The following is a 15,186-nucleotide window of genomic DNA, read 5'->3' on the forward strand; positions in this document are numbered from 1 at the left end:
CAGTCCTTTCCATGTCAGCTCTCTCTCTTCTGGATTTCATTTCCTTGTTAGCTCCACCATCCATTTCCCTTATGCACTTAGTTTCCTACACTGCTTCTCTGTATTTTCTTCCTCTGTGTTGTGCTTGCCCATGTTTTGAATGTCAGTGACTGGCACTTTAATTGCTAAGCCAATATTGTCACCATGAAGACAGGAAGTACACGGGTTCCCTGAATTACTCTGCACAAGCTGAGATTTTTTCCTTGACTTTGTTTGGTGCACACTTGCTTTTTCACCCCTCTTCCCTAATACCTGTGAATTGTCCCCACTCTCCTTCAGCTGCACATTATCTGAAACCTCCTCCGTTATTTCCAAAGTGTGGGGGTGTATGTAGGAATACTTTCCCCCCCTGCTTTTCCAGACTAACTCTAACACACATTTTGTTAAGTGCCATGCCTCAGTGCACTAAACACCTTGATGACTATTGAACTCTTATCTCCCTACTCCCACTGTTCACAAAATAAAAGCAATGTTTCTGACTAACTTGATTACTTCTTCCTTTTTTCTTGTCTTAGTGTCTGGCTGGGTTTTTTTGCTTTAAGAAAATCCAAAACAAAAAACCCAAAAACAAACCACAAACAAAGCAACCCAAAATTTTCTGTCTAGGCCACCTTTCTTCCCTCCCAGAGAAGTGCATCACTAAGTGAGGCAGCATTCCCCTCTGGCCAAGTTGCATAAAGTAGCGCTGCAGTTAAAATTCACATTTCTTTGCAGAAATTGATTCCTATAGGAATGAATAATGTAAATATTACAGCTAAGCCTGAGACACAAGAGTCAAACAACCTACTACTTAATCTACTAGCTCTTTCAGAACAACAATCATGTTTAAAAATCATTACAACTGTTTTTCTTTTCTTAGAACAGATCTGGCCTACCAGACCATCCTTTAGTTTGAGTGCAGTGTTTAAACATGGCAGGGAACAGATAAAAACAATAAAATGTGGAATTGCTCAACTGAAAATTTTAATGTGTCTACATACTTCTGTATAATTCAGGTTGATTAATCCAGATTGTCACCGGGTGGTGGTATTAAACTGTGCATAAAACTCATCTGTTGGAATATTTGAATATTCTTCCTCTTTAAGATAAATGTTCCTAGAAATAAATAAAATTTTTAGAAAGCCATTAGTGTTTTCTTGCTATTATTCAGAAGCAGCCTGAGAAACCTAAAAAAGATGTAATGCATTAACACCCATAAATGTTCATAAATTATTAGAAATGGAACTTAATATAACTAGAACTTGTTCTGCAAAATACATGCCACAGCTCAATATAACAAACTTAGGTTTTTTCTTCCTGAAATATCCCTCAAAAAGTCTCAACAGTACAAAAGCCTGAATTAAAACAATTCCAAACTTTTGTTTTCATAAGAAGAAGAAGGTATCATGTATTGGAAATTCATTTGAAGATGGTGTGTATGAACGAATATTGCAAACGTCACAGGTTTAATCCCCTTATGGGTCATTCATTTAAGAGTCAAACTTGAGGCCCTTCCAACTCTGCCTATTCTGTGATTCTGTATTCATGTCCCTCACCCTCATAAAAAAAAAAAAAAAAAAAAAAGGAAAAAAAAGGAACTGGAAAAATAGAACACCAAACCATTACATTTGTTTTTCTTTTCCTGCTTGTATTATCTTTCTCCTTTCCCATAACAGCAGACACAAGAACTGCCCATCAAGACACATCCAGTGGTTATTAAAGAATCAGCTAGTTCATAACAGAAATGCTGTTTGTGTTCCTAGCTTAACCCTGAACTACCAGAAACTGGCAGCTCTACTGGCAGTTCATCTTTTTTTGCTTCAGAAAACTAAGATAAATTAAAGAAACATGCACTGTTTTTCACCTGACAATATAATTTTCTGCATAGCTAATTACATTTATACATTATTTTGCCATCCATATAAACGGTCTGTTATCAGTGGAATGCTTTTAAGAATTCCAGATCCTAATTCATTAATGTCAGTCAGTAACACTCAAGACCTACTCTTTGGTGACTGATTAAACAATACTGGAAAACTCACTTCAGGTTAATTGTTGTTTTTTTTAAAAAGCATGAACTTGTAACAAATGCATTAAAAAAGTTACAAACAGAACAAGTAAAAAAAGCTCTTTGAAAGCCAAGCTATTGGGTTAATAATGATAAGGAGGTGTTTTTATTTGAACAATGCTGGTTTGGTACTTACCTTGCTTTTTGCTCCTGAGAGAGCGCTGCGTTCAAGACATCTAAACCTCTGCGCTGCTCCTGATTCTGCCGCTGCTGGTGCCGCTCCCAAAGCAATTGGGCTCTTGCAGCCTGTAGACGCTGCCTGTCCCATTCAGCATCTCTTTGGCGTTCCTGCTCTCTTACTCTCTACAGGAGTGAGAAAAAGGCTTCATTTTCTCTCTTTCAAAGATGGAACTGTACATAAAGTCTCATGGGTAAGTTCATCCAAACAAACTTGCTTGCCTTTATTGAACACTAGGGGTAGCATTTGAAATGGGGAGAAGGGAGCAAGGATTTCTAAACCAGGCAGATGCAAGATATGGCCAATGAAAGAGCTATTCTTTTCTCTCTGTAAAAACCCCGAGCAGCAAGACAGATTTTTTAAATTATTCCTCTTGTTAGCAAGAGTTGAAACTTCTTAAGGCAAGAAGTGCATAGACATCAGTATGGATTATAATATGGCTAATTCAGTAAAACAGGGGAACCACAAACACCATGTGAGTAGAAACTGGTTTTTTCCTCTGCCTCACTTCTTGTCTGACATCCCATTGAACAGAATTAAAAAAACATCAGGCCTGCAAAAAAACTTACTTTTTTGGTTGTATTCATTTTCAGCCAGCCTAATGACTTGAATGAGTTCATTTCAGAGTAATAGGAGAGGCAGGAAAATGACAATTCTACCTTCAGCTTAATAACAGTAAGATATAGTATAGCCTATGGTAATGTAAGGACTAAAAGATAAACTCAAATACTATTCTTCAGCTGTCATGCCACGTCATTTAGCTGTGCAGCCTCTGCACTGAAAGAGGCAAGCCCCTTCCTACTTCACAATATCTAAACCTGGACACTCTTGACTCATAGCAGACTAGATGTCTTCATTTTGACTGCCTGCTTCTATATACCTCCAGAGCAGCAACTATTACCACTAAAATTCTAATTCACAGCATGGCTCACAGTTGTGTGGGATGGTAGAAATGAAAGTCCATTACATTCTTTAATGAACTTTTAGGCCTCTCAAATATGCATGAGCAAGGTCACTGGACCTGCTCTATTTGCCTTGCTTGGGTATCCTTGAGCATGAGAATACTGCTTTGGCTTGCCCTGCGTTCCCCTTTAGCTCCTGGATCTTCTTCTCCTATGGAGCAGCCCACTCCTTGCAGACAGCTTGTGCTCTCTCAGGTCCTGAATGGCACCATGAAGCCTGGGTCTTGGGCTGGGCAGGACTTTGCTGTTCAGCTGGACCATCATGGACCATGGCCTAAGATCCCCTTGGTCCTGGGCTCCTCGGCAACCTTCCTCCCAGTCCAAGTCCAGGGCTCCAGCCTACTCCACAGCATCTCCCAGGTGCTTTCAGATGTACTAAGTTCAGTTAGACCAATTAAAGTTTGGGTGAAATGCAGATCAATGGAAAACCCAGTCTCACATTGGCATGTCCACAGCAGAGAATGGTATTCTTCTACAAACATTGTCCATAGTATTATTACAACCAAGAAAACAGAAAATGCATGAAAACGCATGTGAGCTTAAATACCAGATTCTCCAGAGCTTGCTCCTTTTGAAATTCACGAATTGCCAACCGCTGCTCCCGAGTCATTCCCTTCCATCGATCCACAAGCACATTATGTTTACCCCAGGGACCGATTGCTTGGTCAGGGTTTTCAGAAAGGAAGTCTCCTCGAAGGAGGCAGGTAATTTCATTCATGTCATCTTTTATTTTTTGAGCCTTTTCCAATTCATTTTTATGATCTAGTTCAGCAGCCTAAATTTAATGGAAAGAGAGAGGCGATGTTTTTTCCAATGGATGAAAAAATGTTGACACATCATAACAGATGTCTTTCCAACCTGCACACAGCTGTCAAAAGCATCATATACAAATACTGTGATCATTGTCTTATTGGCCAAGATCAAAAGCCTAATATCAAACAATTCTTTAATGTTGTCATTCACATATAGCAAGTAAACTGGGGGAAAAAACCTCTTTGTTTCATAAGAAAACACAGAATTAAGTTTAAAAAATTCCACATTTATCCCCAAGTAAATAACCAGTATATATTTGGCAGACAGACACAATATGGATGAAATTTACAATAAAAATTTACAATCTGGAATCACTAGCCTTGATTTATATGTTACATACTGAATCTAGGTGAAGAGCATGGGTAAGCCCTCAAAACAGACAGACAAGAGATGTCCAATTAAAGTCTAAAGATGCAGCGTTGATTCTATTTGCTGATACAAAATGCAAACTTGAATCATATTACGTGAATGTATCTGAAATACTGGATATCAGAGTATGCATTTTCTATGGAAATCACTGTTCCTAAAGTTCACTACAAGGCATAGTCTCCTATTCAAAGGAAATTTTCCCCTTACAATACTCCGAAACAAAATATAATGGTCTTAGTGAACATAATTCTTTCAAAGAAGAATTAGACTAAGTAAAGTAATTCGAAGTAGAATGATAATGCTATGCATCTTCCATTTCTAATACTGTCTCATCCTTCTGTAATGCATAAACTAATCTATCTGGAACAATGCCTGGTTCCAACTTCCAGTGGACAGAGGACAGAAAACCTCCTGCTTACTAGGGCACACAGAGCATAGGCTGCCAGACCTGTCTCTCTTTACACATCTATTCTGACTTCAACAGATCAGTAGGTAATTGTCTCCACTTTGACCAAGATGTGCTATTAAAAATAATCACTGCCTTGAGCATATTCACTTAAGTAGAACAGCTCGTACTTTCTTTGCTGATCAGTAGTTCATTGGCAATACACATTGGCAAAATAGATCAGGACAAATGAAAATGGAAAGGTTTTCCATTAAGAAAGAGCAGGTGAAGTCTTCTGTGCATATAAGGTAAAGTAGAACATAAGTAAGCAGAGGAACTAAAAGATAAAAAAAACTGAGAATGACAGGACTGCAGACACGTGTGAGAACTTGTTAACTGAGCAAGCAGGGTGGTCTGTGCTACCAGAGGAGACTGCTAAACTGGAATTATCTCTACATTTGTAGTTACAGACTTTGAGTTTGGATAACAGTGGTTGTCCCTAACATCAGGCCAGAAGACTGCCAGTGACTGACTTGTGTTTGCAAACATGGAAAACCACCTGTCAGTGACGGGGCAGAAGAAACAGCAACTAAGTACCATATCCTAGATTAATAAATTCCTTGGCTAAAAACAACCTTGTGGTTTCCATAAAATAACAGAAGCATTTGATGTGCAAAGAAAGCAATAAAAGATTAATTAATTTTTAAAAATGATACATTAGCTAAGCCACAATTCAACTTGAACGATGCTAAAAACCTCTATTTAGAATCGTCTAGACCCAACAGGAGCATCAACTATAGAGCAAAAAAATAAATGCCTTTTACACAAATGTAAAACCCCAGGCAAATCAAGATTCATGTGACAAACACCAACTTCAGATCTAGGAATCATCATCAATATGGAATAATACAGCAGGAATGAAAGGCCATTTTCCATCTCGGATGTTAGTGAGCAGAACTTTTACCAGAAGGTTAAAGAAATGTTTTAAATTCAAAATGTATTTTCCTGAATTGGTGGTTTTTTTCCTCAAGAAGAGTCAATAAGTACCTGAAAGAAACTATGACATGACAATTTTTAAGACCAAATGCCCAAAGATATTCAATCATCTAGTATTTCTGGAACACTGAATCAGAACATCTGGCTATGTACTTTTCTCTTATTAATACTATGAATCGAGCAATTATTTGTAGTTTGGAAAAAGCTCCAGAGTACATCACATTTTACAGAAAATAATTTTGAATAGATCTCACATAATTGCTGGCCTTAAAGCTCAAAATGAGCAATTATTATTTAGATCACTTTCTTAATGTCACTCCGCTGTGAATCTAGCAACAGATCAAGGCACTTTGACACTGTAACTCGGACTTCTCTTTTGAGAGGGAGAGCATAAAATTTCCAAGCTGCCTGAGAATCTTACTGGAGGAAACTCCCAGCTCAATGCATAGCCGTGCATGTCACACTACTATACCACGATTAACGACAAGAAAGATTTTAAACTCAGCTAAAAACATCAGATTTATCTTGTCCAGTCAAAGTCTTGCTGGTTTCACTACTTCTGATGCAGGCCAGGTGCCACTGGTCTCTTGCCTACCTGGGCATAGCTGGCTCATGTTCAGCCATTATGACCAGCACCCCAGGGCCTTTCCTGTCAGGCACTTTCCAGCCACTGTCTCCCTCTCAGAGCTGTAGGGGGTTGTTGTGACCCAAGTGCAAAATTCAGAACTTGGCCTCGTTGAAACTCAGACCACTGGCCTAGGCCCATTATTCCAGCCTGTCCAGATCCCTCTGCAGAGCCTTCCTACCTTCCAGAAGACTTGGTACCATATACACAGTGCTTCGATCCCCTGGTCCAGGTCATTGTTGAAGATGCTAAAAAGCTGACTCCCAGTTCAGCTTTTTTTTTTATTTTTTTTTTTTTTTTCAGTGAGCCTTGGGTACACCACTGGTGCCTGGCCCCAGCTCCATTCCCCTCCACTCTCTGGCCCCAGACATCCAGCCAGTCTTTTACCCAGTGAACAGTGTGCATCCCTGTCCAAGCCATGAGGAAAATGCTGTGGAAAAGTGTCAAAGGCTTTCCTAAAGTCCAGGCAGGCATATCCACTGAGGGGGTCGCTCTGTCCTAGGAGACCAGGTGGGTCAAGCAGGGCCTGCCTGTCACAAACCCTGGCTGGATGGGCTGATGCCCTGGCTGTCCAGCATGTGGTAATTCTAATGTGGTTTATTTTGATACAACTACATACATTTAAAGCAAATTTACAATAAATCCATTGTTTACTTGGCAAACTGCATAAAATTTATCTTGTTACAAGCTGAAACAACCTTCAAAGTCAGCTGCTAAGAAACTCCTGTGACAATATCACTGTTCATTGTGATTTTGTGCATCTTATTTTCCTTCTCTGTCTCCACGCTTTCTAAAAGAACGACAAACCAACTTATTATTAATTTACCTGGATTCTATTGAAATTTTTAGTAGCTGTACAAACTGCACGCCTGCTTTCCTCTTCTTTTTTTTGTTCCTCCATAATCTTTCGGTCAAGTTCAACCCTGAACTTGTCATAAAGATCATCTAAATTAGATTAAAATGAAATTTAGTCAATATTCATGAACACGATATGCCATATGAGTTCACCTGGGGAAGAGGCAGAGGGGAGCTACAGATACAATAGGCTAAATAACTATTTCCAAACTTTACCATCAAAGCTGTCCATCTTGGGATTTCAGAAGACTCATTAATCTATTACCTATCTTACCTACCTGTTTAATATGCTACCTGTCTAAACAGTTAGTGTTAAAATGAAAGAAGTACGTTAAGTACTGCACAAAATAATGTTTCACGACAAGCTGGGAAAGAAAAATCAGTATTATTTTTTCTGCTCTAGGACAATACAGATTGGACAGTTTGGCCTGATGAAGTAAGCATGCCAACTGGAGGCATAAACCAGAAATGAAACCTGGGTGATATCACAATCACATGTTATGAAATAGAGATTTCCAAAGAGAAATAGTGAATACATTAGAGCTGATAAATAAAAACCACTCTAATATTTCTAGAAGTTAAATATACAATAGGGTATACCATATTTTCATCAGCTACATCAGAACTTCAGAAAAAGAAGATTAAAACTACATTCTCTTTTTTGTTACCTGCCAATTTTTGGTCAGCTAATGCATTTTTCCAGTCTTTCTGTTGCTGAAGAGACCACTCCCTTAACTGCTCCTTCTGAAACTTCATCCTCTGATCATAGTTTAAGTCTTCACCCATAAACTTCTGCATGCCAGATATAGAACACCGAGGATCATCGTCTGAAACTCGAGCAGGTCTGTCTTTCTTTAGGGCTTGTGGATCATTCAGGTCAAATTCACGTCTTGTTTCTGGTTTCTGAAAATTCTTCTGAAATTCAACGAGAGCCCTATTCAAGTCTTTGATTTCATTTTTCTGTCGTTCTTCCAACAGACACATGAGCTTGTCGTTTTTCTTCATATCATGAGCTAGACAAAAATGAACACAATGAAACCACAACTCTTAGAGGTGCAAGAGTCATTGGAGTGCACATATAAGGTGAAAATAAAATTTTTCAGGATGAATAAACAGAGTCTAAATCTTCAAACTGTTATGCCTTGAGTATTTGATCCGTAAGTACCAGCCCAGCAAACACTCTAATATTAGTAATATTTACTTATTAAATATTTTCAGCTTTTTAGGTATAAATCATTTTATTAATATTACGATGAAATACATGCATATGAAACACATACAATAATAAGTACTAGAACTATAATCTGTAGTTTGGTGAAAACCTGCAGGAACACAAGAAATGTACAGTAAACCAATTGTTCCTATTTACTATTAGTTTACAACTACAGCTTTTTTCTACTCATAGCACTAAAATCATTGGCTGGCATTAAGTTTTGAACAGCTAAAGAGCTCCTGCCCATTTAATTGAACCTAAATAAATTACAGCATTTTTAAGAAAAAACAAACAACAAAACTCTCACCCAACCAGCTGTTTTAGTTATTTTAAATAATTTGCTAGAAAAGAGAATTTCCTCTTTTGCCAGATTCCACACTGCTGCTGGTAGCTTTCCAAGAGTCAGACCCTGACAGGTGTATTTTCCAGCCAGGAAAATCACAAGCAGCTGTAATAGAAGCACAGCATGGAAACTGGCTCCATTTTAGCTCCTCCTGAGGCACACAGAGAGCTCATGCTCATGTGGGATCTTTTCACCTGATAGCACAGGAAAGCATGCCAAGTGTAGAATACCACAAAGGGTTTGAGGTCAGGGCATGGCATGAAATATTTTTGTGGCTGTGAGTTCTGATCAGCAATGGCTCCTCTTATCACCTTACATGACTCATGCTTCCAGCAATAACAATCTAGAGAGGATTCTACAGAATCTATATGTTCTATGGAAGAATGGCTAGACAGAAGATAAGCTCACTCTACAAGAAAGCAAGTAAAACAGATCAGCCACTACTACACTGAAAAGGACAGTGGTAAATAATATTTTTTTCAATCCTGCTCCATATTCAGATTTTTAAATTATGCTATTCATCAATACCTTTTAAAAGAAAACACTAAAAATTCTGGCCTATTAGTATCCCAGTTTAATCCCGTGAATATAAATCTTAAGATAGCAATGCAATGTAGATATATGAACATAAATAGGACATAAACTGGAGGACTGAATTTAGGGAATATATGATGGGACAAAAGAAAGCAGGAAGTGGTTTAAAACATTTAACTATTCACAGAAATATCACAGTATCTAGGAATATACCAAATCTTTCATGTTCTGCTTTTTCAGTTGCTTCTTGAATTTTCCTCTCCTTGACCTGTGCATCCAATGCATCTTTATCAATCTATTAAAATGAAAAAAAAAAAAAACCCTTTAGGAAATACTGTGTTTGAAAAATTAAAACAGGTATTGTCAAGCTACACTGACTCACAGTTGCACACAATAGATATAACCCCACTAGCAACAGAATATATACACATTACTAATGTAGGTGAAACAAAACAACATTCTTGTTTGTTTGCTTTGTTTTAAATAATGATAGATATGCTCTTGCACCTAATCAGATGAAAACACCACATTTACATGATACATAGAGCTATAAATATAAATATGCACTGCACATAATATGTTTTCTCCATAACAGCTGGCAATTTTATTTTATTGTTCTGCTTTCATTTATAAAGCAGCCAAGTATTTTAACAGTAGAAATGGCAGGAATTTGCAATAATTCAAATTGGAAAAAATACAAAGGGCTCACCATAAGAATGGAATGGAAATGTCTTATCAGAGAGAGTCACATGGTTGCCAAAATGCACTACAGGGTACATGATCTGTGATGAGCTGACAGATATGGTACAGAACAACCACATCCATGGTGAGTGGGACTTCAGCAAAGGACAATATAGACCACATCATCAAATGGGATGACCTCCATTTTAGGCAAAAGAATGTGGCCCCACATTTGGTGGCAAATTAATAGGCAGAAGCAGGGATTTTATATCTTTATGGGTCTTTTACTATCAAGCTGCTTAAAAAATTTTGTCAAAAAATACAGTGACAAATCTTCAAGAATCAGGTAAACAATTTTAATAGTCTTTGTCTAAAACCTAGTCCAATGAAAACAGAAACAGATCATGGCTAAAAATACACATGGTTAGTGCTGTGATGGACAACTGACAGTAGCAATCAGGCAAAGAGGTAAGTTTGTAAACAAGGGTGAAACCATCAAGAATTCTATCCTCCAAAAACAATAGTGTTGTGGGCACTAAATATCAACTCTTTCAGAGGTCTCATTGGGAAAGCCAAGCTGACAAGATAACTACAGGAAATTCTGTTAAGAGAAATTCAATACAAGTTCTTAGTGTTCTGGCAATAATAGAGGTAGGTCAGTGAATAGACTTGTGTTACACTATTGGCAGTCCTCTTCAAAACACTTTCACTCAACACAAAAACATTCCAAAACCAGACATTCCCAGTCACATAAAACTACCAGCTTCACTTTGCAGTGTTTAAATAAGAAATTTACGAACAGTTTGAGGCAGCTGATTTCTAAACTGGTTCTATTTATCTGTAAAGTTTACGTGCAAAATGAAAGTAGTATTTCATTTGCATTACTCATCTGAACTCTTTAGAAAAATCATTGATTTACCGAGGATAAATTCTTCAATCTGTAACTGAAGAGGACATTATCTTACATTTTTATTACTCATATGACAAAACAGATACAGAAGTCAAAGCAATAATAAAACTAGAAATAATCAAGGAAAAAAATAATCTGCGTTCCCATTCTGCTTTCCAGTATATTACCTCCATGTTTTTAAAATATTCACACCCTGCTTTAGGATTTCTGGTTTCTAAGTCAAATACTGTCTTGATTTTTAAATTTTCTCAGCGACTGCAACTCAGGTAAACTGGTCAGAAAACAAAAGCAAAGAATCTTAAAACCACACAGAAATACTGATATAGAATATCTCTGTATGAATTTCCTGGCTCTTTACAGTTCAGACCTGGCCTAACTTCAAAGCATAAGAAAAGTCCCTTCTGTCAGCATAATTGTTCAGGTACATCGAATGATGTTAAATCAATATGAACTGTTAATCAAAATTCTCCAGATGAGCTCTGCTTCATTTTAGATGTTAGTCTAATGTAAGTAAATCTGTTAAAACCTGCCTGAGTCAGTTTTACAAAACAAGTCAATTCTACAAAAGTATTTGGGTAAAACCTTCGGATGGTGTACTCCAGTATGGTTCAATAAAACCCACCAGGATATATTAGTTGTCTGCTATTTAATTAACTGAGAATTTATTGCACTTCATTTTTAAGGCTCTAGAAAAACCCATTTATGAAAAAAAAAAAATATGTTTTCTGATGAAGAAATTTCAAGTAGCCTAACCTATCACACAACTGCTAAAAAATGTTACTAGCTCCTTCCACTTAAGTATGTTGTTGGGCACTTCAGTGTATTGTTGGTATGTGTCAGGATGCTGTACCAGGTGAACACACTTGCCACGTTCAGTGACTGGGAACAGCTAATTGCTTTGCACCTACAATGACTCTTGCGTAAGAGTGACAAGAAAAAATTCAAGGCCTTGTCAGAGATAAGGTGAAGATATTTTTCCACTGACTTGAGACATATTTCTGTATCTAAGAAAAGAGGTTCCAATTGACACCTGTTGCAATTCTACCAGTTCAATGAAATCACCTCACAGCACTCTTCCCTCTGTGCAGACCCATAAAATCCTAATGTGGGCATTTGAAAATGTCACAGGGAGAGTCAATATACTATTGCATCCAAAGTCAAATAGATCACATTATTCCCTGACATTCAGGATGCAGACTGCAGAGTAAACTCTAGAGAAAATCCCCTAGCCAGAAGAGTGTTTACATTACATTTACACATCCACACCAAGAAAAATCTGACACAATTCTGGGATTAGGTCCAATGTAAATACAGATGACCACATCTTAAGAGAAAACCCTTGCAATAGTGGTGAGTAAAAAACCACCCCCAGAATCTTCCAGTTCTAGCACGCTGATAATTACCAGAAAGTTCTCTGCTTCCCTTATTATCATTGGCTCCTTTTTGCTGCAATAATTTTGATATTCCTAATCGCCTTCCCTATTGGACCTTCTCCCTCAACTCCACCCTAATTCCGCCCCTCCTCCAAGTTTATAAATACTCCTGACATGCGCCATTAACACCTGCTTTTTGCCATTGTCCTTGTGCATGGACCGAGCCTCCCTGTACCATCTTTCCTGGTTCATTCATTACAAACAGTTTGACTTGCTGTTTGTTATTTTCTAATATTAAAGTTTTTTAGTACCCAAAAAATCGTGTCAGATTTTCTTTCTGCATAAAATTGCCAAGTTAAGTGAAGACTCGAGCCCTAATAGCTGAGCTAGGAAGGCTCAGAGGCTACACACAAACAAGGATGGATCTGTCCTGTTTTGTCTGATGCAAAATGCGGACTAATTGCAGGACACTTACAGCAGCAAACCTCTCACAGCATCAATTCTAGAAAGATCCAAGCAGATAAGGGCAGTATCACAGAGCAGAGAGCTAAAAAACAATTACTTGTTTCAGCCACATTACATGAGGTGACTGGAAGCTCTTGGCTTTCCTCAAAATACTCCCACACAGAGATACAACACAGGCCTTGATTTCTCTGTGCTCTCAGGGGACAATGACACCTTGCCCTTGAATCCAGAGCAGTGGGGCACAGGTACACACGAGAAGCAATGGCTATAAAGTAAACCACTCTAAGTTCTGCCTCAGCAGGAGGAAGAGCCTCTTTCCACCGAGAGTGGCAGAGCACCGAACAGCTGCCCAGGGAGGTCACGGAGTCTTTTCCCCCTGAACTCCAAAACCACCTGGTCATTTTCCTGTGTCACCTGCTCTGGGGCCACCCTGCCTTCGGGGGAGTGGATGATCTTCAGAGGTCCCTTCCAACCCTAAATATTCTGTGATTTCTTCCATCAGTAACCTTAAGCGCGACTCTGAAAGTTGCCTCTATACCCTCCCTTCCTGCTCGCCCCCCTTCACGCACACACCTGAGGAGGGGTCACTGCGGTACCACTCCTGGCCCGCCCGGTCTGGCTCAGCCGCCCCGTCCCTCCCTGCCCCGCTCTGGGTTCGCCCCCACGTTAAGCCGGTCTCCTCAGAACTCCTGGGAGGGCGGGAGGCACGGCGCCTTCCCTCCCTTCCTGCCCGCCCTCACCCCTATGGTGCGGATCCGTGCGTTGAAGATGCGGCCCCGCCGCAGCAGCTCCCGCCGCCGCCGGCGCTCCAGGGCAGCGGCCTCTTCCAGCTCCCGCTGCGGCCCCAGCCCGCTCATGGCGCCGGCAGCCAACAGCGGGACCGGAGTGAGAGCGGTGGCCGGGAGCTACGGCGGCGTTGAGCCGGGGCACAGCACGGCCCGTCGCGATGGGAACGGGAGCGGCAGTGGCCAGTCACAAACCGCGACCCGTGGCGATGGGAACGGGAGCGACAGCGGCCAGCCACAGGCAGCGGCTCGTCGCGATGGGAACGGGAGCGGCAGTGGCCGCAAACCGCGGCCCGTGGCGATGGGAACGGGAGCGGCAGTGACCAGCCGGCACACCCCGGCCCGTGGCGATGGGACGGGAGCGGCAGTGACCAGCCGCACACCCCGGCCCGTGGCGATGGGAACGGGAGCGGCAGTGACCAGCCGCACACCCCGGCCCGTGGCGATGGGACGGGAGCGGCAGTGACCAGCCCGTGGCGATGGGAACGGGAGCGGCAGTGACCAGCCGCCCACCCCGGCCCGTCGCGATGCACGGCGGGGCGGCGGGGCGGGGCCGCCGCACGAGGCGCGCAGGCTGTGAGGGCGGGGCGGCAGTGCCCGTCGCTTCGAGGCTGTGCGGGTGTCCAAGAGGGCTGCTGGGTGGCGGTGTCTTTCTGCCAGTAGATGAACTGGTGAAACACCCTCGTGGACTTTTTAAGGGAGTTGAGGAGCTCGTGCCCCCGGCTCCCCGCGGGGATGGGTTACCTGAAGCTCCTGGTGGTGAAGGACTTTAAGTCTTGGAGGGGGCAGGTGGTTATCGGCCCCTTCATGAGGTTCAACTGCATCATCGGGCCCAATGGATCAGGTAATGTGGGTGGGGGGCAGCTGTTCCATGAGCTGTCGACATTAAGGGCTCCGTTTGGTGGGATTTAGCGTCACGGACCTGCTGAAAATCTCCTCGTGTGCACCTGAAGGAGTGGCAGTACTAATGAAGCATTGGAGGCACCTGCTCTGTAATTCTTAGCTGCAAGCGTAGATTTTTCCAGCATAGAAGGGCAAGAACAGGTGGGAGAGAGGGCCTTGATGGAATTTTAATTTCGAGTTGACTTGGTGCTTTCCAGCTTAAGCAGAAAGCCTAGTTTGCAAACAGCATACCTTGCCTTAGCCACCCCAGCTTGCAGAGACCGCATAAAGACGGCTTTATTTTAATGCTCTGGGCTGTACCAGTGAAAACTTGCTTCTTGATGGAGTCGGTGGGTTTTGCTTCCCTTCCTTCGGGAAGGGAGAGCGGCTCTGCGAAATGGCGGCTGTCGGGAGGTCGGGTTCGCACAGCCGGGCTTTGTGGGTGCGGCGCCTTGTGATGAAGGTGCTGGGAATTGTTAAAGTTTGATTTCCGCTCCAGAAAGCTCTATTCAACAAAGGGGGTTTTGTGTCTGTTTGTCAAAGTGATAGGAGGTGAGGGCTGTTCTTAACAGAGCAACAGGGATGGGCTTAACACTCGCTTTAGTTTCCCCAGTCTGTTAGTGATTTAATTTATAATTCAGATTTCTAGACCCTGTAGTTTCCTCGCTTACCTGATTGAAGTAAGATCTATGAATGTAAGTTGAGTATGTTTAGCGTTGTTATCACACTTT

General features: G+C 41.1%; 2 protein-coding genes across 3 annotated transcripts in view; one reads left to right on the forward strand and one right to left on the reverse strand.

The window, feature by feature from the left end:
- Positions 1-146: 146 nt before the first annotated feature.
- Positions 147-13,762, reverse strand: RIBC2 (RIB43A domain with coiled-coils 2). 2 transcript variants are annotated; one of them, XM_033058584.2, is made up of 7 exons: positions 13,529-13,762; positions 9,573-9,654; positions 7,938-8,282; positions 7,241-7,359; positions 3,774-4,001; positions 2,223-2,389; positions 147-1,134 (listed from the first exon to the last, which is right to left on the reverse strand). In XM_033058584.2, the coding sequence occupies exons 1-7, from the start codon at positions 13,643-13,645 to the stop codon at positions 1,053-1,055; spliced, it is 1,140 nt and encodes a 379-aa protein (XP_032914475.1). In that variant the 5' UTR covers positions 13,646-13,762; the 3' UTR covers positions 147-1,052. The 2 variants fall into 2 exon arrangements, with proteins under 2 accessions (XP_032914475.1, XP_032914476.1); XM_033058585.1 differs by lacking the exon at positions 9,573-9,654 and having other exon boundaries at positions 13,529-13,602.
- Positions 13,763-14,165: 403 nt separating this feature from the next.
- The window catches only part of SMC1B (structural maintenance of chromosomes 1B), a 28,194-nt gene continuing 27,173 nt past the window's right edge, over positions 14,166-15,186 (forward strand). Inside the window, exon 1 of the mRNA XM_033058582.1 lies at positions 14,166-14,417. Within this exon, the coding sequence (XP_032914473.1) occupies positions 14,309-14,417 (109 nt within the window). The 5' untranslated portion in view covers positions 14,166-14,308. The remainder of the gene's footprint in view (positions 14,418-15,186) is intronic.

The sequence above is a fragment of the Catharus ustulatus genome, chromosome 4 (assembly GCF_009819885.2).
Source record: "Catharus ustulatus isolate bCatUst1 chromosome 4, bCatUst1.pri.v2, whole genome shotgun sequence".
Classification (NCBI taxonomy): domain Eukaryota; kingdom Metazoa; phylum Chordata; class Aves; order Passeriformes; family Turdidae; genus Catharus; species Catharus ustulatus.

What these genes read in the sequence shown, in the direction of transcription:
- RIBC2 (XM_033058584.2), bottom strand. Translation starts at nt 13,645, where the DNA reads ATGAGCGGGCTGGGGCCGCAGCGGGAGCTGGAAGAGGCCGCTGCCCTG. An exon ending in CACGGATCCGCACCATAGGG is followed by an intron (nt 9,655 to 13,528) that starts GTGAGGGCGGGC and finishes TCATTTTAATAG; the next exon opens with ATTGATAAAGATGCATTGGA. An exon ending in AGCTGACCAAAAATTGGCAG is followed by an intron (nt 7,360 to 7,937) that starts GTAACAAAAAAG and finishes AATCTAATTTAG; the next exon opens with ATGATCTTTATGACAAGTTC.